Source organism: Lycorma delicatula, chromosome 5, assembly GCF_047948215.1.
Source record: "Lycorma delicatula isolate Av1 chromosome 5, ASM4794821v1, whole genome shotgun sequence".
Lineage (NCBI taxonomy): Eukaryota > Metazoa > Arthropoda > Insecta > Hemiptera > Fulgoridae > Lycorma > Lycorma delicatula.
The window spans coordinates 127,794,718-127,822,692 of NC_134459.1; the positions used below are offsets into that span (position 1 = coordinate 127,794,718).

At 30.2% G+C, this 27,975-nt stretch overlaps 1 protein-coding gene across 3 annotated transcripts in view; it reads left to right on the forward strand.

Moving 5' to 3' along the window:
• LOC142325375 (proteasome activator complex subunit 4A-like) overlaps positions 1-27,975 on the forward strand; it is a 168,651-nt gene that overhangs the window by 41,182 nt on the left and 99,494 nt on the right. For all 3 annotated transcript variants that reach the window (XM_075367071.1, XM_075367072.1, XM_075367073.1), the window contains exons 8-12: positions 8,658-8,864; positions 13,899-14,172; positions 16,163-16,378; positions 20,497-20,595; positions 26,914-27,051. In XM_075367071.1, coding sequence (XP_075223186.1) covers positions 8,658-8,864; positions 13,899-14,172; positions 16,163-16,378; positions 20,497-20,595; positions 26,914-27,051 — 934 coding nt within the window. The remainder of the gene's footprint in view (positions 1-8,657; positions 8,865-13,898; positions 14,173-16,162; positions 16,379-20,496; positions 20,596-26,913; positions 27,052-27,975) is intronic.

Genomic DNA, 27,975 nt, shown 5'->3' on the forward strand with positions numbered 1-27,975 from the left:
TGTATTCTTCGCATTTATCTGCCCCTGCTTTCTTTGGTATCATTACTATAACACTTTTTTTGAAGTCTGACGGAAATTCCCCTTTTTCATAAATATTACACACCAGTTTGTATAATCTATGCTTCCTCACCTGCACTGCGGAGTAATTCTACAGGTATTCCGTCTATTCCAGGAGCGTTTCTGCCATTCAAATCTTTTAATGCTCTCATAAATTCAGATTTCAGTATTGTTTCTCCCATTTCATCCTCTTCTTCCTGTAGAACACCATTTTCTAATTCATTTCCTCCGTATAACTCTTCAATATATTCCACCCATCTATCGACTTTACCTTTCGTATTATATATTGGTGTACCATCTTTGTTTAACACATTATTAGATTTTAATTTATGTACCCCAAAATTTTCCTTAACTTTCCTGTATGCTCCGTCTATTTTACCAATGTTCATTTCTCATTCCACTTCTGAACACTTTTCTTTAATCCACTCTTCTTTCGCCAGTTTGCACTTCCTGTTTATAGCATTTTTTAATTGCCGATAGTTCCTTTTATTTTCTTCATCACTAGCATTCTTATATTTTCTACGTTCATCCATCAGCTGCAATATATCGTCTGAAAACCAAGGTTTTCTACCAGTTCTCTTTGTTCTGTATAAGTTTGCTTCTGCTGATTTAAGAATTTCCTTTTTAACATTCTCCCATTCTTCTTCTACATTTTCTACCTTATCTTTTTTACTCAGACCTCTTGCGATGTCCTCCTCAAAAATCTTCTTTACCTCCTCTTCCTCAAGCTTCTCTAAATTCCACCGATTCATCTGACACCTTTTCTTCAGGTTTTTAAACCCCAATCTACATTTCATTATCAGCAAATTATGGTCGCTATCAATGTCTGCTCCAGGGTAAGTTTTGCAGTCAACGAGTTGATTTCTAAATCTTTGCTTAACCATGATATAATCTATCTGATACCTTACAGTATCGCCTGGCTTTTTCCAAGTGTATATTCTTCTATTATGATTTTTAAATTGGGTGTTGGCAATTACTAAATTATACTTCATGCAAAACTCTATAAGTCGGTCCCCTTTTCATTCCTTTTGCCCAGACCGTATTCACCCACTATATTTCCTTCCTTGCATTTTCCAATGATTGCATTCCAATCTCCAACTATTATTAAATTTTCATCTCCTTTTACGTGTTTAATTGCTTCATCAATCTCTTCGTATACACACTCTACCTCATCATCATCATGGGCGCTTGTAGGCATATAGACGTTAACAATGGTTGTCGGTTTAGGTTTTGATTTTATCCTTATTACAATGATTTTATCGCTATGCATCTTGAAATACTCCACTCTCCTCCCTATCTTCTTGTTCATAAATTCCTGCTCAAACCTACTCCTGCCTGCCCATCAATTCAAAAACATATCCTGAAATACTGACAGCCATCATCCTAAAAGAAGAAAGCATAAGCAGACACATGCAAAATCTTTTTTTGTAAAACCAGGTAAAATGATCTTCGTTATTATTGTCAGTACATAAGAATTTCATGACAAATTGTATTCTGAACAGCTAAAATTAAAAAAATATTTTACAGATAAATGTAAAAAAATAAAAAAGCAGTAAAACAGCTCTTCAGTAAATCCAAACATATAATCACTGTAAAATATAAACCACAACCAAATCTAGTCACTGTTCCAAAATTCATAAAAAAGATGTAACAATCCATTCAGTAATAAACTATGGAAGTACTCCAGCACCAAAACCTGCGTACATCTCAATTACATTTCATTAACAAGATTTTAAAAAAAATTCATCTATTAAGAAAATCAAAAAATATATTTGTATTTATCATATCATATTTGCCTCTTTTTACAAAAATACTTCTGTATAAATATGTCCCATTTCTGAAACTATCACAATCTTATTACACTTGGAGAAAAAGAACTGAATGAAAACTGAATCAGTAAAAAGACAAACACACTCAACAAGTTTAAAAACTATTAATAACAAAACAAACTTATTTCACTTTCAACAGTAGGACTATTGTCAGTCCTATGGTTTACTTATCCCAGGCTTATTATCATCTTAAATATTCTCCAACACATTGAAATCATAAAAATCATTAATAAAGATAGATGCTCACACAAAATCAACTATTAGCATAGGTAATAGTCACCTAATGTAATAATAATAAGGTAATAAGGTCACCTATATAGGTGACCTTATTCAGGTTACACATATATCACCTATATAGGTGACCTTATTCTCCTACATTTCAGGAGAACTAGATTTTGGAAACAGATTTACAAAAATTTATTAGATTTTGCAAAAAAATTAGGTAGATTTTACAAAAATATAACTTGCCATCAAATTGGAAAAAAAACACAAAAATGTTTTAGGCGCATTCAAAATTTCCAGAAAACATAGCACAACCGATACTCATTCATGATTCATTAGTCTACACAATATAAATTTTAAACATTGAGAATTGTGCTGCAAGACTACTTAACATTTCCTTTTTACGAAAAAGACTTAAAAAAAACTATTATAATAAACACTTTGCTCAACCCATTGCATATAACAGAGGCTAATTTGAATTATAAAAATTTCTTGATGAAAGGCTTAAGTTTTAATATTTTAGAATAAAAACAATGAGAAAAATTACAATGGCAAATTTTTCACTTTCTTACATTAACAACCATACTGAAAAAATATTCCTGAAATTCAAATAAGGTTACAGTATCTTATACAGATACTGACATTATTATCTTATGATATTAAAACATTTTGATAGAAGAAAATGTTCATCATCAAACACAAAATCACATTAACAATCAAGCAAATATAGTTACCTGAGTTCTGCACACCTGACTGCTTGAGCTTAAATAAAATGAAACTTAACTAGAGCTAACTGAAACTTAATTTTTCACAATTGTACAAGGAACATATAAAAGTGCTTCATTCCACCATTCAGTCAACATTTACAAACCACCTCATTGATATGTCATGCATATACAACTATTAAGAGCAAATAATATGAAAATCACATAAATAATAAAAACTAGCCATGCTTAAAAATTAAAACCATACAAACAAAAACTATGTTCTAAAATGATGATGCAGTCTCCTTGAATATGAAAGTATCCTTCCAGATCTAATTCAGAACCTGTGTCACATCTACTAGTACAGTACTTTAACCACTACCAGCAGCAGTCTGAAGAAGTTAGATTGGAAGCGAAAGCTGGCCCAGACTAAGATAATGTTTATATAACTTTTACTTTAAAATATGGTTTACTATATTCGACTTAAAAACTATTTGTGTTTGTTATAATGTTATTACACATTTGTTTTTTTTTTAAGTCAGTAGATAAGCTTGTAACTCGGTACAATTTCATTGGTTGGCACTTTTTCTGTTCTTTTATAAAATCTGTTCGATTTAAATTAAATAACTATAATTAAAAATTTTTTTAATTATTAAAAAAATACTGAGATTGGCTGTGAACATAAAGTTATTCAAACATATGTTGTTACTTTTCTATTACAATACTGCCAATCCAAATTTTGTACTCATATTCGAGCTCAGTATTATAAGTAGCACTTAGGTATTTAGTATCCCATTGTTTTATTATGTAATTCCTTGGCTTTTGATTTCGTAAAATAAAAAATTGGAAAAGTTGAAAATATGAGACTTACATTTTTCAGTTAAGGCAGTGAGTGCTATTTAACAGTGCAAACAGTAGATAATATATGCAGTATTCGTGTTAATTCAGTATGGTTGTTTTGAGGAGAATTGAGAGGAAGGATAAATCACAATATTGAACTGTTAAGGTGCATATATAACAAATGAGATGGGGAAGCTGGATTTATGCACTTCAAAGTGGATCACAATTACAATTTAGTAGATCCTGATACAGCTGCTCACACCCATACAATGAAAGGATGTAGGGGGGTTGCAATAAAAGACGTGGCAGAACAGTGCAACATTTCACAGAAAGTTACTTTGCTGAATTCACATAACATTGTCAAATTGAAAAAATATTCTATGGAATATTGACTGCTATGAAAGGCATCTGTCCACCAGAAGTGAATATCTGATTACTTTGTATAAGTAGTGAAATTTATTTGCCCTCTTATCACATTTTTCATTTTTCTTTATTTGTAGGAATAGAAATGTGTGTGTGCGTGCACATATTATTGATTTATTGAGATATATAGGTATGTGTGTGTGTATATTATTAAATGTAATATATTTAGTTATATAATTTTATATTAAACTAGCTAATACCTGGCATGCATTGCAGTGCTACTCGAAGAAAGAAAGTGTTAGTGTTTCAATTCTGTTTATTGAAGTGCTTTTGGATACATAAAATTTTTGTTTTTCCATCTGGTGCGTACATGAATAAATCAGAAGGTTTTCAGATGTGTGAGCAGGCCACATACAGCTGTCCATGTGAGAAGCATGGATTTTCCAAATTTAGTTCACACACTTGTAGTGATTGTCCCTGTGCTTTGTTGATGGTCATTGCAACTGCAGGTTGCACCAGAAACTGCAAACATTTAAATTTGAATGGCATATCTGTCGGAATCAGTGGGATGCGTGGCAGTAGTACATCTTCTCCTTTAAATATTCCATTTAAAATTGTAGCTTCGATGACATTGTTCATCATCTTTTTCACTGAAAGACTGGTACCGTTGCAAAGTCATGGTGGATTGATGTTTCGGAGAAGAATGATAGGCACACCAATTTTCAATGCTAAAACATGCAGCAGAATGCCTGGCAGATCAAGTGAATTCAAGAATTCAGTTGGGTAATTGACAACTCCGTCTTGGATTAATTACAGTATTGATAAACTTATACATTGTCACTTCACCTGGTAATTCATTTTGAATGCTGCAATTGATGGCATTGACATCATTGTTTTTTGGGTGCTAATACAACACGTGCACTGAGCCACTGATGATTTTTGTAATTCTATGTGATATCTGGGAAAATTTTATGAATCAATTCGTCTGTGGTTGCTGTGATTTTATAAAAGTTTGTTAGCAATGTGATACATTTTGTCAGTTCATCAATTGTCATTTTCCCATTCCCAATAGTCAACAATTGTTTTGCGATATGTTCAGCAGATGAATCATGTTGTAGTTGTACACACATATTGGTCTTCAAAGTCAATTTTTGTACATGTTGCCGTAAAACTGATGATTTGAGATATGCAGTAAGTTCATCAGCGGATGTTGACCGTTGTATAACTGGTAGTTTGTTAAAGATCAGCAGACAATAGAATGAGTGCACCACCAAAGAGCTGTTCATTTCCTCTTAAATCTTTTAGTATTCAATATGCTTCTAATCCTTTTTTGTGCGCCATAGTACATTCATCCCATATGAGTTATAACATGATTTGAGTAATTTACCCATTCCAGAATTTTTGTTGATATTGCATGTTGGTGTCTCAGTGATTTGCATATTCAATGTCAATTTCAGTGCTGAATGTGCTCTTCAGCCACCACCCAATATTTTTTTGGGATTGTATGGTTGCCAAAATAAGTGAAATAAGAAGAGTTTTACCTGTGCCTCCAGGTGCATCTATGAAATACAATCCACCACTTTGGCTTGTAATTACATGCATAATTCTGTCATATGCTGTGCATTTTTCTGGAACCAATTTCAGAAGATTCGTTTGAACAAATGTACCCAGATCGTTGACTTCGAAGTTTGTTTCTTGTTGTAAATCATGATAGAAAAGATAGTTTGCAGATCAATTCGGTGCAGCCATTCCCAATTGTGCCAGTGCTTTGTTAGTAATTGCCAAACATTTGTCTTGAATCAAAACCAATGCTCATTATGTACATTTGATGTGAATTGAATGTCCGGAGTTTGAGTCATTGCACGCAAACGATGTAGGATGTTTTCACTCATGTAGTCTTTGTATTTTTTCCAAAGATATTTAGGATTGGATGGGAAACACATGTCAATATGATAACGCAAATAATGTGCATATTATCTGTGGCTGAATTGTTATTGATGAATCATCAATTGAATTTTCCCAATGTGCAGAGTGTACATGGCTTAATGCGTTGGTCAAATATACGTTGAAACTTTTTTGCTGATGCATTCCATGTGTAGTATGTTGGCACTTCAGAGTAAAGTAGCATCTTTGCAAACATAGCCCCACACAATGAGAAAATACAGTCAATGTTTTTGGCGGTGTTGACAATGCTCTTGCACATGCATTTTTTGTTGTGAAGTACACGCTCAGTCCATTTTCAAGGTGCACTGCTAAATGAACTGTTGGATGTCATTCATGGATTGGAAATGATAAAATACGCCATATTGCTTCATTGCTACTAATGCAGCATCCCAGTTGATGTTGGTCGATTTCATCGATAGATCCAGTTGCATTTCCCACTCCAAAAACTGCCATATCGCTTCCTTTGTTGACATATTTGCAAATGTACTTGATAGATTTCATCGAATTACAATACTCAACATTGATGTGTGCTTTGCATATTTTTGAGACTAACGGTGAATACAGTACAACCCAACGATTATCAACTTCAACATCATTATTTTGTACTTTTAAAGTGATTGATATGCTGCCATCTTCAGTTGATCGTTGATGATAGAGTGGATATTCGTCAAGTAAGTCTGTTGGGTATTGTTTCGTGCATTTCCCATCAGACATGCATGGTGAATTGTTGTTCAGTAAGCCACATGGACTATAAATCATGTTTTTGGTGACAATTTCAAATAAGTCTCAATGTCAACATCTGGTATTTCTGCTGAGATGACTTCATCAATTTGATCTGGTGTGATTTTTTTTAATCAATGAAATCAAAATGTGTGCATGTGGCAATCGTCTTTTTTTCCATTCAGTGGAATACATCCAACAGTGGTCTCTCCAATAACATAATGGTTGACAATTAAATCCATTAAAGACTTCAATTTTGTTTGAACACACGCATGGAAATATCATGACGATCTGATGATGATTGTCCAGTTAACAGAAGTTCTTTTATTTCATCCCACGTAGGATTGCATGTGAATATAATAAACAAATTTGGGTGGCTGTGTACGCGAATATACATTTTTGCATCTTGTGAATATTCATGCAAGTGCTGTGGACTACCTGTAAATGTGGCCTATAGTATGACCAGTTTTCTCAATTTATTGGATTCACATTGCCATCATTAACAACTGTGTCACGTATATTAATGTACTCTTCGGAATACAACTTCGTTGATTTAATTGAATGTAGAGTCGTTCAGTTTCGAGTTTCGCATACATATCGACAATGTATTGATGGAACAGTTGTCAACATTTTAAGCAGTGATTTTCTGCGTTATTACGAATCATCAATCAATATGAATAGTAATTCATGGCACTGACTTTCTTATTCGTTTCCTCATCTGTTTGTGAACTTCTCAATTTGATGTTGAAATGATATCAGTCTTCTCCTTGCCAAAATAAATTTGGATATTGCAATCTGTTGTATGAGTGATGAGTTTCTTAGCCTTGCTGAACATCACCATTTCTGCAATGAAGAATTATATCATGCGAGTTAAATTCTTTGCCAACTGTAACGATTGCCACTTCATCAATTGTTGGTGCATTGTACTATCTTTCATGATGGCTGACAGTTGTTTTGTCTGCTCTAACTACAACTTTGTAGTTAGTAGTTATCAGCTGGCATTTGTTCAAGGGACAGTTCTGAACAATCAAATTAATTCATTGTGTTGATCAAATAGTTTGTAATGCAGCGACAATTTTTCGTTTAGTGCACATATTGAATCAACAACTTTGATCGATTTGTTCATCTGTGTTTCCCATGAAATAAATTTGAAAAAATTTGTAATCTGCATATTGCAGTGGTAGTAGTGATCCTGCAGTATAATGATGTGCTTTGAATGTTATCATGTAATTCTCGTGCATGATATTTGTTGCACCAAACAACGTCATTTGGAAACATGAATTGTAACTTGCAAATGATTGCCAAAAAATGTTTTGATTAGCTTGTGACACCTGATACCAATGTCACTTGATAATGGCTCAGTTGGTGAATGTAATTCTGGCAATTTCACCTTTCCACCTGTGCACATTCCTGGTGTTTCATGACCACTTTTTTTCCTGTTGTTTCTGACCACTTAATATACTAATTTGTTAATTTTTAAATTTTTTACACTTTATTCACTAATGCACTTTCACGGTCCATTTTCTGACCACTTAAAGAAATGTGTCAGAGCTTAGTTACTTTTTTCTGCGAGATCTTCAGGTTGTTTTCTTTTTGCTTAGGTACTTTATTGCTTGCGAGATCTTCCGAACTAAAATAAAAAATTTTGTTATATGTATCTTGTCCACATGAGTAATCTTTTATTTTCTGTATATAGAAGATAAAGAAGAAAGTCTGTTTGTATATTTGTTTGTTTGTAAATACAGTTTTTCAAAATATCATCTCAACCCCAGTGCCACCTAGTGGGTCCAAAATAATTCAGAAACCTTCATGGGCGTGCGTACAACTCACCAAAGTTTCATCGCAATCAGATGAGTGGTATAGGAAGGCATATGGGACAAACAGACAAACAAGCATCCATTTTTATATATATATATCTATACATATATAAATGTAATAGTTTATTTATTACACATGGCTTTTTTTGCATTCTAATCAGAGAACGTTTTAAGAAAAGATCTTGGGAAACACCTGTTCCTGAAGATAAGAAGTTAACAGAAGAAGATATAACTAGGTTTGTGGAGTGTTTAAAACCATCAGTGATGACTGCAATCTTTTCAAAATTGGGAGGTGCTGATGTTGCTCAAGCAATGAATCAGTTAGCTACTTTACGACCAAAATTAATGATACCTCCAGCAATTGAAACGTAAGTTATTAGTGGTTTATGTGATTACCTTAAGTCTCTAAAAATTTTTTTTTTTAAATGCTTTTGGAAACTTTTTAATAGGCTTTATGAAGTTAACCTATTTATTTATTATTTTTATTTATGATATGTTTTCATTGATCTCCTGAATAGCTGTACTAAATTTGTTAACTCAGGAAGTTTCCTGTAGTAATTTCATTTATGTTGTGTAGTTGGATTGGTGTCCTATTATAGTGTTGTTAATACTGTAATCCTGTAAATGAGATACATAAAATTTGTAGTTGTTTTATTTTCTATAAAAAATCATAAATATGTGTAAACAATACTAAAAAATATAAAATTATAATACTTTCATTTTTTTTCAGAGTAATGTAAAGAAAATTCATTGGCAATGAATTATTACTGTTAATGATAATTTCTTTTTAACAATTTTGTGCTAGTATATTACTTCCCCGTCTAGTTAGTGCTACAGCTCTAGAAGGGAAAGTATGCTAATCGGTCTAATTTTGGCATATGCAGTTTTCACCGGATCTTGATGTTTTGACACCTAAGGAACCCAAAAAATTGGATGGAAGTTTTCTGTATGGTAGGGTTTGTATGTACACGTGTTTGATGTTTATCTCTAAATCACCTTATACCTCCAGAACTACTGGATTGGTTTTGACCAGAATTGGTCAGATTACTTCTCTATATGGGGCATTAATGCCATTAAATTTTGAACTTTAAATATCAAGGGGGTGAGGCTGCAGAGCAAGATCACCCTCAGTATCTTGAGATTTTGCCTAATTATGGTCATATTTTTTTTAGGCACATTTGTTAACAATTAAAAAATAACAATATTTGCCAAAAACATATTTGTAACAATCTAAAAATGTTGTAGTCATCTGCTATGTTGTGATATCACAGATGAGCGGTAAAATTAAATAAATGAATAAGTATAGAAAAGTAACTTGGTCTGGCTGGGTCTCAAACTTGATTGCTTGGTTGACTCTGTACCTGGTATTTTAGGCCTCACGGCTTCACCAGTCTGCTGACCATACAAGCAAAATTTGTTCTATGTAAGTTGTGAAATTACATTAGCTAGTGCTGACTGTCACTGGTGGTACTGCCACACCTGTATGAATTAAATATGGTATGCATTCACGCTTTAGTGTTAGAACCATTGAATTAAATAAAAAAATATTTTTACATGAAATAATAAATATTTTAAACTAAGTTTTGTGTGTAAGCCGTGCTTCAGAAACACTCCACAGCTGTAGATTTTCCCAGAATGCAGCTTTAGCCTCGTGACGGAAAAGTCCTAGAACTGTGTCGCTAGCTTTTCTTTTAAATGTTGTTTATTTATGCATCTGTTCACTTAATATATCTGAGAAATTGCTGAACTGATCTGTATGAACGTTTTATTACTACATCTGAGAGATTGCTGAACTGATATGTATGGAAGTTTTTTGTGAATTTTATTTTAAGAATTCTTTTGTAGTGATTTCCATCCTGTGTTTATTAATTTTGGTTTTTTCTTCAGTTAAAATAATCATTGTTTTTGAAAATATTTGTGAAATTTTTCACTCATTTTTATTAATTTGCTAAATGATTTCAAATTACTTTTTAAAGATAATTATTACTTCCTGGTATGAAGTAAAAAAGTATTGTAATTGCAAAAAATTTCAGTTTTCAGATTTCAACAGAAATATCCATTTTGACCATCCCTGAACTCATTTTAACTAGTTTCGGCATGACGTCTGTACATACGTATGTACGTATATATCTCACATAACTCAAAAACGATTAGCTGTATAATGTTGAAATTTTGGATTTAGGACTGTTGTAACATCTAATTGTGCACCTCCCCTTTTGATTGCAATTAACTGGACCAAAAGTGTCCAAAAAAGTTCAAAACCCAAAAAAATCTGGATTTTGGACTTTTTCTTAACTGCAGTAATAAGCCCTCATGAGAGCTTTTCAACAGTATATAAGTGGTATTTATTTTCATTGGTTCCAGAATTATAGCCAAATAAATTTTAATTAATGAAATATTTGGATATTGCAAGGGGAAGGTGCATCGGTTGGAATTCGACTTCATATATATAGATATTTTTCTTAACTTATTTTTTTTAATTTAAATATATTGATTTATTAATAATTATTAACTTCTTTTGTAAAAAAAAATTACAATAAATGATAATTCAATTATAACAATAAAAAAGTATGAAAAAAAATTAGAAGTCATTAGTGGAATAAAATTTTCTGTACTTTTCATTTTAATTCAAAAAAATGTACAGAGGTTAATAATCATATTAATATAATATGATGTGATATATTAATAATATATATTTTTAAATCAATATATTTAAATTAAGAAAAATATATATGTATATGAAGTCAGATTTGAACTATGTCCATGATTACTGATTCGGCATGTTTTTACTTACATATATATATTAACTGATATACAATATGTTGACACAGACACCACAAAAAAATGTCATGCAATGTGGTGTCCACCACAATGCAATTGTGTAACTAACTGTTTCTTTATTAAAGAATTGGAGGATCATATCTCACTTTCAAATGAAATAATTTTAAATGAAGTGCAGCAGAAAATGTGTTTATGTAATTTAATAGGCATACAAGGAAGTTATGTGGTGTTTACATCAGGTTTTTTTTAATGTTATTGAAATTTATGTAAACATTATACCTCGGTGAATGCTTGTCACAGCTTCTACTTGCTGACCTTATTTTAACAAGATGTTTTCTCATATGACGACCACTGGCTTTGGCTGATGGATCCATTCAAATTACTACAAAAGTAAAAATAAAAAAAGTATACTTTTCTTTGTAAACTTCCCACAAAAGAATTAAAATACATTCATATTATTTGATGTTTAAATTTTGTTGAATTTGTAATTTAAAAAAATAGTCATTAAATTCTGGGTAATTTTTTAGTCTATACTGTAGTGAGTGAGTGGGTGTGTGTGTATATATATATATTTTTTTTACTATTTTTTTATCAGTATAGATTTCAAGCTATATATTTATTGTATAAGTAGCTGGAAGTAGTAAAAGCAGTTACTTACTTTTATACGGATTTGAATACTAGATTGTGGATACTGGTGTTCTTTGGTGGTTGGGTTTCAGTTAACCACACATCTCAGGAATGATCAACCTGAAACTGTACAAGACTACAACATCATTTACACCTGTACATATCATCCTCATTCATCCTCTGAAGTAATACCTTATGGTGGTTTCGGAGGTAAACAGGAAAAGAAAAGTAGCTGGAACATAGTGAATTATTACTTTCACAACATTTAGCTCAAAAAGCTGAAGGGATATAATAAGGCATTATGAAGGCATATATTATTATTGTTTGTTTTAATGATAAGATGTAGATTTTTGGGAGGGTAAATCAAATATAAACAGATTTTATTTTTTTTTTTAAATATACTTATTGATAATAAAAGGCAAGTATAATTTATTTTTCTACATAGCTTCCAGCTTTAAAAATACATTTTTCCCAGCAAGAAGGAAGGTTTTTATCGCAGCATCGTAGAGTGAAGCTGGTTGCATTAGGAGGCAATTGCGTACGAATCCCTCCACGAATATCCCTCTCTTCACCTTCAAACTGTTGTCCTCCTACAGCTTCTTTAAGCGGCTCAAACAAATGAAAATCACAGGGCGATAGATTCAGGGTGTAGGAAGGATGATCAAGTTGAGTCCAGTGCATTTCTTCTAGTTTTGAGACTGTTAGAGCTGCAGTATGGGGCCTGGCGTCATGGAGGAGGATGGCCTCTCGAATCAGTTGGTCATGTCTTTAGCGGCGATATGCAGCCCTCACCTCATTTAACACCTCGAGGTAGTAAGCAGCATTGATTGTGCAACTCTCATGCAAAAAATCAATCAGCAAAATGCCTCGCTGGTTGAAAAAGCGGTTGAAAGAACATTGCCAGCTGACAATTGAGTATTGGCTTTCAGTGGGGCTGCCTCTCCTTTTCTCCACCACTCCATACAGGCTTGTTTTGACTGGGAAGTGAGTGTAATAGTGGATCCACATTTCATCGCAGGTGACGACCCAACTGAAAAATGCATCACCTTCTTTCACAGACCTTGCTGTAAGCCTCTGACAGACCTCTAAACGTCTCAACTTCTAATCTGCAGTCAAAAGGCAAAGAACTTATCTGCAACACACTTTATGGAACTGTAGGTCGTTTGTGATGATCACTTGACAGCTCCCATAACTTACTACAACCTGTTCTGCAATTTCAGATACTCTCACCCGTCAATCATCTTCAAGAATGTCTCAAACTGCGTAAATGTTTCCATTTGTAATGGTGGTCCAGGGACGGCGATCATGTTCCTGATTTTCCACTCATTCTTTTCCTTCCTTGAACACATTATGCCAGGCAAACAAATGAGTTCTTGACAATGTTTGGTGGCCAAATTGTGCAGTCAATCTCCAGAAAATTTCCATCGCTTGAACTCATTCACGAGCAAGAAATTTTATAATTATGCATTGTGCAGTGTAGGGGTGCACCTGTTGCTCCGACATCGTAAGCGTTATTGGTTGGGAGTGTGAAATGGCCAGCTCTCCCCACTACTAATGAACCCCCAAGCATACTAGAAGTGCAGGCCCAGTTCTACCAACAGTAGACGCTTGGGAACAAAAATCCCATTTATATTTGATTTACCCTTGTAATTTTATAATTAATTTTTATATTTGTAATCTATGATTTTTGCTTATTCTTAAAGTTTTAGCAATAAAATGAAGAAACTTAAAAATGAGGCCTAAAAACTGACTTAGGTCTGATGATTGGCTATAAAAGTTAGAGATATATTAATTGATTAGAATAGTGATAGGAGGGTTTTGTTTCTGTGGAAAAAATCTTTTCTTACTGAAAAATTAATCTCTCTTGAAGAAAATTCATTTTATTATAAACTAATAACAAACTGAGTTCTTTAGTTCTATAAGCTGGAGGTTTATTTTTTAATAAGATATTTTAATATTTTCTTTATAAGTGACACTTTTTTCTTTGATTTTAGCATGTATACTGCGTTAGACACATTGACTGAGCCTCATAGATATACAGCCGCTATGCATTGTGTTGCTGCAGTTTCAAGGCCTATGGTTGAAGGTAACGATTATCCAGAAGGTCCAAATCATGTTATTCCTCTTTTGTTTGCTATACTGCCAGGAATTGATCCAAATGATTTTCATAAATGTTTTGTTACATTCCAGTTTATCACATCATTTTCAGTAATGATCTCATTTGTTGATTGCTCAAAAGCATCTGAACACTGGAATGATCTTACTCCAGTAAGTTTATATTACTCTTTTATATTATATTTGTTTATTTTTTTTAATATAATTAATATTGTTTTTTTTTGTAATTAATTTATAAATTGCAGAAGCTGTTAGGACATCATCATTATAGTATTATGCATTGTAACTGTTTGTGAAAGTTACAAGAAACATTTTTAGTGTATCATTAAGATTAAGTCAGTACGTGCTTACTCACTCAACTGCAATGAATTAGTGTTAATTTTATATTAATTCAATATTGAATTTTATTGATTCATTGCTAACATTGTGAGCTCAATTGTTTGGTAAGAAATGGAACCAGTTAACAAAAAACAGAAACAAATAGAATTGTGTCAGGTGCTGTTTTTTTCATTTTGTTAAAATTCTGAAAAGGAATCATGTGTATCTTGAAATTATAAAAAAAGTGATGGTATGAAAGAGATAGAAAAGTTAGGTTGCACAGATTTCAATTTTTTGGCTCATGTGACTAGTTTGCAATAAGGTCACTTATTTTAATATGATAAAAGGAATTATATTTTTGTTCAAGAGTAAACCATTTACAACTTGAAGAAAGGGCCATACCGTAAAACCTATTCAAAGAGAAGGAATTATGGATAAGAAAATGCTCCTTCAATCTTAGAGAGGTGGGATAATCAAATTGGAGACAAACTGAAAATGATAGCCCTTGATAATCAGGGCTGATATATTCTTCTGTCCATTGTAATAACATTTATTGTATTTATTTATTTTTAAATCCTTTTTTAAAAAATAACATAAATAGTAAAAGGAACATTTGCTGCAATTTATTTTTTATTTGTTTATATAAAATTATTTTCTGTTATTTACCAGTATTGCTATAATTGACCTGATAGAATAGAGAAACTAAGTATCTTTAACAGTGTGAGGATTCTAATTATCTCTCTAACATCTTTTACTTGCCAAATTGTGTATGCTTGCTTGCAGTGATAGGTATTTTATTAAAAGTGGTATGAATATTTCAAATAAAAGTTTGCAATTTTTATGTCTGAACTTTTTACATTAAATTTTTTAATTTTTACTTCCTTGTATAAAGTAAGAAAGTATTGTAATGGTGAAAATTTTCGGTTTTCAGATTTCAATGGAAATATCCATTTTGACCATTCCTGAATCCATTTTGACTAGTTTCAAAATGGATGTTATGGTATGTACATACGTATGTATCTCACATAACTGAAAAACTATAGCTACAGGATGTTGAAATTTTGGATTTAGGACTGTTGTAACATCTAGTTGTGCACCACCTTCCCTTTTGATTGCAGTCGACTAAACCAAAAGTGTCAAAAAAAGCCCAAAATCCAAAAAAAATGGATTTTGGAGTTTTTCTCAACAGCAGTAATGAGCCGTCATTGAGAGCTTTTTAATGATAAGTGATATTTATTTTCATTGATTCAGAATTATAGCCAAATAAAATTTTTATTAATGAAATATTTTAATCTTACAAGGGAAAGTTTGGATTTTGGAGTTTTTCTTAACAACAGTAATGAGCCGTCATTGAGAGCTTTTCAATGATATACCATAAGTGATACTTATTTTCATTGATTCAGAATTATAGCCAAATAAAATTTTAATTAATGAAATATTTGAATCTTACAAGGGAAATGCACATCGATTGGAATCCAACTTCATACATATATATTTTTTTAACTTTTTTTTTAATTTAAATTTATTGATTTATTAATAATTATTAACCTCCGATTGTAAAAAAAATTTATGATAAATAATACTTAAAAGCAATAAACAAAAACAGTTAAACAGTAAAAAATAAGATTGAAAAAAATCAGAAGGTATTAATGAAATAAAACTTTATGTACTTTTCATTATAAAAAAAATGTGTATATGTAATTTATTAGGTGTATAAGGAATTATGTAGTGTCCACATCAGATTTTTTATAAAAACTTACATCTTTGTAGTAGCTTTTTCGTTACAGTTTTATTTAATTAGATTATAAATATATTTATGTTATAGGAAGAAGAGGTAACATGCAGTGCTACAGCTCAAATGGAAGACTTCTTATTGCAGTTCCTTGATCGATGCTTTCTGCTGATTGAAAGTAGTTCACTGGAAAATACAAGATTAGAGCAGGATTCTGATAAGCGTAGTAAATTAGAAAACATTGCTGAAGGAGCTATTGCTTCTACATGTTTTTCAATTCTTAATCAGACTTCGTTAGCAATTTTTAATGTTAGTATATAAACATTTTTATTATTTTTTTATACTTACTTATTTAGTAATGTTATTGATATAACAAAGTGTGTTGCTGATGTTGTTGTAGCTTTGATTGAAGTAATTAAGATATGATGAAAGGTGTTGAAAATATTTAAAAATGAATATGTTATAATTAAATTAATATTAATATTTCAAGTCTAGTTTTAATTTGATTCAATTAACTATAAATTTAGTTTCTGTAAGTAAACAATTTATGTTTTTCTATGTAATGATACTTTGTTTCTGATTAGTTTTCATAAGTGAAAATTAGATAGGTATTTTACTTACTTTTCTGCATTAAGTGCTATCTATGTACTATATGTATATATTTGATATTATATGAAATAAACCATCAAAACACAGTAATTAGATAAGTTGAACATATTTATTTTCAATAATTGATTGTCCCAGAATACCCCACATCTTCAGTTGGTATTGAATTCTATTTCTACATAAAACATTTATTTTATAATTTGTCAGTTTATGGAAATTGATTTCTGTTTTAAAAGATTTTGAAGTTATTATCAACATATATACAAATTCTGCTGTCCAGTACTGTAATGTAAGTTTAGTTAAACTGCAGTTTAAATTATTATCTCAATATTCTATACTAGGTGGTTTATATTAATAGAATTTAAAACATAATTTAACAGTACAGTGGAATAATATAAATCTTAAATATATATATATATATATATATTTGTTTTTTTTTAGGTTTTCCGGTTACTATATTTGGTGGTTTAGTTGTTTTTGAATATATATGTGTGTGTGTATTTTATATATTATGCATATAGTATACATAGCCATATGTAACCACATATGTGCCGGCTTCTGTGGCACAAGTGGTAGCATCTTGGTCTTTCATCCGGAGGTCCCAGGTTCAAATCCCGGCCAGGCATGACATTTTTCATGCACTACAAAACATTCATCTCATCCTCTGAAGCAATACCTAAAGGTGGCCCTGGAGGTTAAAAAACAACATTAATGTATATAGTATTCCTATTCTGTGTTATATTACATAAGTATTTTATATATATATATATATATTATTTTACTGAAATTAATGCTTTTAAGATTCTCTTATTCCTCTGTATTGTTAAATTGTATTTAAATTCTATTAAATCATAGTACATCTTATTGCGATAAAGATATATCTTATCTTAATTTTTCATGAAAGTACTTTCATGGGATCCTGCATTTTCATTCAAGATTGAAATAATTCTGTTATTTCATGATAAAAATATCAAAATAATGAAAATCATGTGTTAATTTATATGATTGCTGCTATTTGTTTTTATAAGATTTATTTATTTTTTATAAGACTCTCCCTTGACCACTGTCTAATGGTTTATGAAATTGAAATTTTGTTTGTGTTTATATAAAAAATACAAACATAAAATAATTTTATACAAATAAATAATCTGTATAAAATTCAAAAATAATTTTAAAAAAAGCTGGGTAGAAGTTACAAAATTAAATTTAATGATTGATAATGTATTTATGTAAGAAACAAATAGATCCTTTAAAACTAAATTTCTTGAAAATTAAAGAGATTACAAAAATATTAAATTAGATTTATCTAATATGGAAGACCATCTAATAAATAATAAACATTCTATTTCTGATATTAACACAAATTTAAGTGTACCTAAAATTAATTATATTAGAAAAATATTACATATATGTAAAGTATTATTTATATATTCTTGGATTTAATATGGTAAGTTTGGCTTAGCTGTTTATTGTGTTTAATGGTTTAAGTTTCATTTAATATTAAATTTCATTTTATATATATATATAGGGTGTCCCATACAAAACGCAACCCAACCTTATATTGGTAGGTATTGAAATAATAAAAAGGCATGTGTAAATGTAATTTTTATTATTACCATCCATTACCTTACATTTAGAGTAAATGTTGGAAGTGGCCGCCATTTCTTGAATACAAGCTTCAATTCTTTTTACAACGTTTATTGCAACTTTTTTCAAGGTTTGTGGCTGGATATTTAATATAGCTTGTTCAATATTGACTTTCAATTGTTCAAGTGTTCGTGGTTTGTTGCTGTGCTTTGTTTGCTGAAAATCTAAATATTTGGTTTGTTGCTGTAGGCTTTTTCTGTGAGGTAACCCCATAGAAAAAAAACCGCCGCAGTCAAATCTGGAGATCTTGGTGGCCACAAGCCTCGACCAATAACACGATTACCAAAGAATTCCTCAACGAAATCAGAAGTTGAACCTCATAGTGCTATGTCGCACCGTCATGTTGTAGCCAGCAGTGTCTGTCTTCCTCTTCCAAGAGGGCAATGAACTGAAATAAATATCCTGATATCGTTCTGCATTAATGGTGTACTCGAAAAAAATAGGACTGATTATTTTCCTCCGCGATATCGCTCACCACGCGCCCAACTTCTGTGGGTGTAATTGTTTTTAGTGATAAACGTGGGGATTTTCAGCACTCCAAATTCTACTGTTTTGGCTGTTTACGTAGCCATCCAAATGAAACCGTGCTTCATCTGTGAAAAATAACAAATCCATAACATTAATTCCCTCACGCAGAAATCGACGGAACCGTTGATAATATTGTAGCCGTTTTTCTTTGTCGGGCTCAAGAAGTTGATGAACAGTGTGAATACGATAAGGTCGTAATTGTAATTGTTTGGTCACCCGATGAACAGTTGATTTAGACAAATTAATTTCAGCAGACAAACGTCCGATCGATTTATTTGGCGAGGCGAGTAATCGGTCTTTGATTTCAGTGACTGTATCTGTATTCAACACTGACGCAGATCTTTTGTGTTCCTTGTTATTAACAGAACCAGTCTCTCTAAATTTTGAAACCAACCTTAATACTGATGTTTTGTTAGGAGCTGGTTTATCTGGGTACTTATGGCAAAAACAAATCTCGCACTGCAACCACTGATTTCGTACTGAAGTACGACTCAACAATGAAAACACGTTCATCTAGCGAAATTCTCTTGTCTCTAGCAATACACTGAACGTTATGATTGTATTGTTGTTACAATCGGTAATGTTCTACTGCGTCGCCGTGATGTTCAGATGTTCGACGAGTCCATTTCAGTAACGTGTAAGGGAGTAAGTTTGACTTTTGAAATTTGATGGATGAGTGATTGATGGGTTTGCGTTTTATATGGGACATCCTGTATATATATATAGTTTTTGGAGAATTCAAATAATATATTGACTGACTACCGTCAGACGTGCTAAATTAAATTTAATATTTATATATTTATTTGGTACAGTGTAAGATAAGAACAAACACAACATACATGATTGAAGGTGTTTTTAGATTATTGCTATGGTGTATTTTTATTTTTATAAAAGCAAAAGTTTCAGTTGGTGCCCATTATCTTAATTTGTGTCTGCTCCACTGTTATTATAGGATTATAGTCCACTGAGTTTAAAGCATGAACTTATTTTAACTAGACTTAACAATTGAAATCTTAGATGTCTCTAGTTTCATAACTTGAAATATTTACCATAAGAGGAGGATTGTCCTCTTGACCGAAAGTAAATTTATATCTTTAAGGTACATTTTCTATATTAATATTAAGACAAATTAAACAGACTAACAAAAAAAAATTTCTGAAATTACAATTGAATGATTCAAAAAAGGATTCCTTTCTCCATCTTACAGTTTTTTGTGATTTACAAACGGTGGATGAATTTGCAATAAAAGATTTCAGGGAAGATGAAACAAATAAAACTGAATCAATTTTCATATGAATCGTATTTTTTAAATTTGGATTAAGGGTTATGTTCAGAGTGATCTTGTATCTAGAAAAACATAAAAAAGTCAGCTTATTTATAATAAACAGTTCTTTTAAAAATGTTTTTGTAACCTAGAGAAACTAAATTAATTGAAGAATGAATTTTAGCTATGTAACACATTCAAGTGTTATTTCAAGATCTAAAAATCTTCTTTTATCTAATTCTTTTTGAAATTGTGTGTGTGCATGTGTGTGTACACACAGCATTTCATATATATGATAAATATTTTATATTTATATATTATGTGTATGTGTTTTATTACTTATATGTATATATTCAATCACATTTGATTTTTTAATTTCTAGACTGCGGTTCAGAAATTATACTCATTTGTCACCAACAGAATATTAGAAACTAAAGTTGCTGGGCGTTTTATTGCTACTATGTGTGGAGCTTTTTGTCGGGTAAGTATTGAATTACGTTTATCTTTGTTTATATTTATATTTTCCATAGAACAAAGTAAAATATAGATTTTTCCCTTAATTATTTTAACATTTCAATTTCCTCTTAAAGTTGGACCAGCATGTTCAATAGAAAAACACTAGGTTCACGTTTACATTTTATGTATTTACTTCTGCTCATCTTGCTGCAAATTTGATCTTCCATAATTGATGAGAAGCTGATTGAATAACTGGGATTATTTATTATAATGTAACTCCGTTCATGAAAAATGGTGACTTATTTCATCCTTGTCCATTCATAAAATCATTACTGTGCGTCAAGTAATGGCTTAAATAGCTTTGATTAAAAGTAAGAAGTTGAGAATCAACAACTACCAATACACATCATCACCACCACCACCAACTTAAAATTTGTGTCTCGATTTTATAACATTTTATAAAATTGAGAATCTATGTTAAATTTGGGTTTCATCAGAGTAAAAAAACTATATTTACTGTTTCAATATCTAAAGCTGGAGCTCAGTTACAGTTCCTTTTTATGATAAAAATTAGAAATGGATTTTGAAGTATATGAAAAAATGCCAAGCCTGATTATGACTTAAATCTATAACCTTCCAGATAAAAAAAAATGCTTTGTTTTGCTGATTTATGTGGCAAATATGTAAGTTTTTATTTATTAATATCTTATTAATGTTTGAACTGCCTAATAGAATAATAAAACAGAAATCACCACTATGTCTAAACGCTAATAATGAATCTTCATTGTGCACCCAAAAAAACATTTAAAAAAACCTTCAAAAACAATTAATTAAAAGTTTTATACCTAATGGTATTTTGACCCAGAATAGCCATTTCACCATTTATTAAAACTATTTTCACAAGAAACAATATGCAGACAATGCAGCCCTTTTCTGCATTGTCTGTTTGTGATTCTGTGCATTGAATGCAATTTCTGCGTAAGAGTCGATTCTACCAACGTTTTACAATTAAAGAAAGTTTTTTTAATTCTGGCTGTCTGCCTTGTGTATTACTAATTCTGGTTTTTCATAAAACTGTAGTATTGCATCCAGGGTGTCCCGCAAAGAAATGGAGAAACTTTCAGGACATGTTCTCCAGGTGAAAATAATGAAAAAATTTATATAAACTTGCATCTGGAGACTGTTTTCGGGTTGTGGTTAGCGAAAGATTTTGCCTGGAGTTCAGCTCTTCTAACAATAAGAAGCCCTACTGTAATTTTTGGGACCAAAATTAAAGAGTAAATTTGCTCATGTCTATGTAATTTGACCTGGGAAATTTTTAAGATATCAGACTAAAAACACCAAATTTGGTATTGAAAAACAAATTTTGTGTTAGGTTTGTAATATAGCTTTGTTAAATCACTGGTAAATCTGGATGATAAATGTATAACAAAACTTGTAGAAAATTAATATAAATACTACTAATAAAAATGTTTAAAATCAGTTTTTTATTTTTGAAAACAAAGTGTGGCACAGGGCTATGGAAAGAAAATCCTTATCTTATCCGCCTGCAGAAGGTTCAAAATTTGCGGCCAACAGATTACTCCCCACCAGTTAAATTTCTGTTATTGGCATCTAGACCAAGCTGATTAAGCCAGTTTTACAAGAAACTGAGTCTTCAATTCATTAGTAATCATTTATGGAGCAAAGACATGTACTGTGAAAACTAGTTTCCAACATAGATTCCACATTAATGTTTTGTGTGGCATTATTTAAGACAAAATTCTGGAACAATCTATTTTCAATGAAATCCTTGTGGGGATTCATACGCACATTTCTTAAAAAATAATGTGCTGATTTTTTTGGAGGATATACCTTTACAAACTAGATAGCAAATGATTTGCCAGAACAATAGTGCAATGTCACATTTTTCTTTAGTTGCTAGAAATCACTTGATTGTTAGTTTCTTAAACTAGTTTGGTTGTGGTGGACCAATCATTTGGCCATCATGATCACCTGAAAATGCCACTTGATTACTTCATTTGGGGCTATATGAAAACAGTAGTATTCCAACAGAAGTTTAATATTAAAGAAGAGTTACTTATTAAAATACATAATGCTGTTGAATTCAAAAGAAGCTAGTCTGAGATGATATGGAAAGCCAGTGGAGGAAATATTTTATTCGAGCAGGGTGCTATGTACATTGTGAAGGAGGAAATTTTGAACAATTAATGTAAGTGAGGTTTGTTATTCTGTTACCATTTATCATTTCATGTATATCTTTTTCTTTTGCTATTTTAAGAATAATGTGATTTTCTGTCTATTTTTCATCTGTTTTGCTTCAATAAAAAAACAATTTTTAAAAGGTTTTATTGGCGTTATTTACATTAATTTTCTAGAATTAAATTGTCTACAAGTTTTGTTACTAAATCGTCTGCATTTATTAGTCATTCAACAAAGTTATTTTACTACAGCCTAAAAAAACTTGTTTTTCGACACTGAATTTTTTTTTATGTCGGATTTCTTCAAAATTACTGGAGTTCCAGTTCTAGGATCTCTTTTATCCTATTTCCCAACTCAAATTTACATAAGAAACCACCAATTTTACTCCTTAATTTGTGTCCCAAAAATTAGGGCTTCTTTTTGTTAGCTGAAATCTGGGTGAAAGTTTTTACTAGTCATAACACGAAAAAAAGAGTTTCCAGACTTATCTTTATATGAACCTTTATCATTATTTTCACCAATAGAAAATGTACTGAAAGTTTCTCTCTTTCTTTTTGAGACTAGAATATATATATTTTATTTTTATATATATATATATATATATATATATTTTATTTTTATATATATATATATATATATATATATTTTTTATTTTTATATATATATATTCCAAAAGCATAATCAAAATCCAGCAAAATCCAATATACAGAATCAATAAGAGCTCTTACCTTATCTTATTATTTTTCTTTTTTATATATCAAAAGCGCTGTAGAGGAAATTTCTCATCATCAGTTGATTAAAATTAAAATTAATTACACATTATTAAACATTAATAAAACACGGCATAATATTATTACATATTTGATGTAATATATTCAGTCAAATAATTAATTAAAATAATTAAAAAACGTTAAAAGATATGAAATTTTGTTTGTGGCCAGCCACTAAATATAACACTGTACTGTAATACAATATAAACTTTACCTAGTATTAAAAAAAGTTCTGCTACCTATAGCAGCTTTGATAAGCGTATCGTTATCAAATTCTGTCTGCAGATTGATTAAGCTAAATTTCTGTGTATATATATGATATTTTTCTAAAATGTCCAATTTTTTATTTTCTTTTGTGATTTCAATTATTTCCAAATTAGTTTCTAAGTCAGTAATGGAGTGTTTATTCACTATTAGATGGTTCAATCTAGTATGGTATCTTAAATTAGAAGATTGGTATCCTCTTTGAACCAGTTGCACCAAAATTAACAGGACTTCCAAAGATATATAAACCCAGCATCCCAATGTGACCTTTGATTGTTTTTACTTCTGCTCCATATTATATATTTCCAAAATTTTACATAAAATCTTTAGGATAAAAATAAATTTACATTATAGTTATAACATAAACAATTTGTATGAATTTGTAAATAAATTAAAAAAACGTCAGTGAAAACACTAGGATGATAAGTTATGATAAAAGTAACATGTATTCTAGCTTAAAAACAATTCATATAATAAAAAATAAATTAATAAATAATAATGAAGACCTTAAATTTATTGATAACATCATTACTATTGTAAGGAACAGATGTCAACAAAATAACTTTGAATTTTGTAACAAATATTACACACAGGAAAATACCTTGCCTATGGGATTTCCTTTATCAGCTATTATATCAAAAATATATTTACAAGATTTTGAGAGTTAAATTGTTTATGACATCATTCACATACAAGGTTTTATTGTGGATTCATTATTTTGATGATGTTTTTGTCATTTATGATCTGGTCATAAATAAGGAACACCTCATAATGTTGAATAAACTCAGTTCATATCCTAACAATTTAAAATTTACTTTTAAAATAGATATAAATAAAACAATAAATTTTCTAGATGTTAGTATTGAAATTAACAAAAATAATCAAATTATAACTTTGATATGCAGGAAACCTATAGCCAATAAAATAAAAATTCATAAAAAATCAAATCATCTTTGGTCTCATAAAATTAACATATATCCAAATATGATTAATAGAGCCATCCATTATACACAGAATAACAAAGAAAAATTAAACAAACAAATACTACAAAGCAAATTGTAATTAAAAATGGGTATAGTTCTTTGTTAATTGATAACATATTTAAAAAACAAGTATCAAAACTTAATAGTATAACTTTAAAACCAGTACACAATACACAAAAAGTTGATAACATTATATTCATATACTTAAAATATTCATAAACCAATAGTATTGTTGAAAATATAACCAAAGTTTATGAGAAGAATAAATTTAAACCTGCATACAAAACTAACAACCACATAATAAAATATTTAAAAAACAGTAACACTGATTTATATAATTTATGTGGTGTTTATAAAATAAAATGTAATGATTGTGAGAATATTTGTAATAGATAAAACCAGTAGATAGTTCAAAGCCAGATTTTAAACATTTTAGGCATTATAAAAACAAAAAAATTGGGCTTTTCTAATGTTGCGGATCATCTTATAAACAATAAACATTCTATCTCTGATGTTAATACAGTTTGGAAATATTGTAAATGAAAAAAGGCAATATAAATAAAAATTTAGATATTTTAGAAAAATATTATATATATAAATTGTAGACAAAGATTCAATTTGATCAACCTACAGATGGATTATGAGGGAGATCTGCTTATAAAAGATGTAAGGAGGTAGCAGCACTTTTTTAGATATTATTTGGAATACTTATATTAAATAGTATCAGTATTGTATTTGTCTGGCCACATGCATGTTCCCCAATTGACTCCATATGCCTTGTATATGTGTTTGTATTTTAAATCTTTTATTTTTTAACTTTTTAATCTTTTAAATTTTAATCTTTTAATCTTTTTTATGTTTAATATGCAATTATACAAAAAGATTTTTACATACAACTGATGATACGGGATCCTGTGAAAGTACTCTTGTAGAAAAACAACAAAATAAGGTAAGATATTTCTTAATTCTGTACTTGGGTAGATCAAGCTGGTATATATGTATATGTGTATACATTTTAATAACTAATAACGTTTATTAAAATATTGGTAATTTATTTTATGTCCCTATTTTAAGGAAATTGTTCTATGTACAGTTAAATGAATCTGTCTTTACTAATATTGTTTTATATGAAGATTTCTTTGTTTCACTTTATCTATAAGTAATCTATAAAGTATACAAGAGATTCATCAAAATTGATTCATATTTACCCAACTTATTTCAAATAATTAAGTATTGATTTAAGTCAATCAGTAGAATATATACAGTGAAATTATGTGATGAAGTTATAAACTTTAACAAATGATATGAAGTTATAAAATTCACCGTATTATTTTTTACAGTGGGCATTTTTTATGCTGTAAAAAAACAGATGTACTTTAACAGTGACATTCCTGAAATTCAGTTAGCCAGTACCTTTTAATTATTTTACTTCATTATGAACATTGTAGAAAATTGTCATATATTTTTTAGTATTTATTTGCTTAAGCCACTTTGCTTATTTATTTGCTTTATTTGAATTTCCCATGTATATTTTAACAAGGAAGGTAAGATGAATGAAATTGTACTTGAAAAGATATCTGACCCATCCTGAAATTAAATTCTTAGACTACAATATTAGAATTTTTCTGATCATTTATAAATAACAAAAACAATATTGGGCTAAGGACAGAAGTTTATGGGAGGCCATATAACATGGCTTTTCTTTTTCATTTTTTTATTTAATTAGTGTTGTAATTGGCAGTATGAAAGGTAGAATTTCAACCATTGCTATGTTGAACCTTGCTAGCCAAAAGAATGTAATTTTTTAGAGAAGAATCTTTTGACCGAGTCAAATTCTGCAAAAATCTTTGAGTAACTGTAAAGACTATTTCAGAAAAGTAATCTTGTAAGTTTAAATCCTGTAAAAATATTTTGTGCTTCAGTAGTACATAAAAATGTACCAAGAAAGTAAGATATATGGGAATAAGATCTCTGTTGAGTTTTTCTGCTCCTGTGCTAGTTATTTTTTGTATATTTATTGTTTTAAATTTAGTTTTATTTGTTTTGTTTAAAAGAAGAAGCTTTTCATTTCAAATAGTTTTATCTCCTTTTTCTGTTAAAAAAAAAATTGTTTATTCTTTATAGGTGCGTCCTGATGTTACATTGAAATTATTCCTTCCTCACATGTGTGAAAACGTTTTTTCACTAACAGATTCTATTGATATTCTAAAAGAAGAAATATTGGATAATGAGCTCCTTTATAATTTGCTTATTCTCACTGAGGTTTGGTAATACATATTAATTTTTTAATTATAGCTTGAAATATATTTGTATTTCTGTATCTAAGTTGCATTTTAGATTAATTAAAAGTAGGTAATGATTAAAACGTACTTGCATATGATTTATTACAGTTGTGTGATTTGGAAACACAATCTTTGTAGATGTTTTTTGTGCTAACTAGGAAAATTTATGGATTTTAATTTTTTTTTGTTTTCAATCATTTGAATGTATTGATGCAGTTGTCCAAGATTCCTTGTCTAGTGCCAGTCATTTCATTTCAGTATACTCCCTTCATCTTATATCCCTAACAATTTTTTGTAAACATTCCAAACATTGCCTGCCTGCACAATTTTTCCTATCTACATGTCCCCCAAATATCAAAGCAACTATTCCAGGATACCTTAATATGTGGCCTATAAGTCTGTCTCTTCTTTTAACTACTATACTTTTCCAAATGCTCCTTTTTTCATCAATTTTCCACACACCTCTCCATTTGTCACTTTATCCACCCATCTGATTTTTAACATTCTCCTATAGCACCACATTTCAAAAGTTTCTAATCTTTTCTTCTCGGGTAGTCTGATCGTCCAAGTTTCATTTCCATATAAAGCTATGCTCCAAACATATACTTTCAAAAATGTTTTCCTGATGGTTAAATTAATTTTTAATGTAAGAAAATTATATTTTTGACTGAAGGCTCGTTTCGCTTATGCTATTCGGCATCTTATATCGCTTCTGCCTGTCCATCTTTTGTAATTCTACTTCCCAAATAACAAAATTCTTCTACCTCTGTAATCTTTTCTCTTCCTATTTTTATATTCAGTGGTCCATCTCCTCATTACTTACTTTCATTACTTTCATTTTGTTCTTGTTTATTTTCATGCGGTAGTTTTTGCATAGGACTTAATCCATGCTATTCATTGTTTC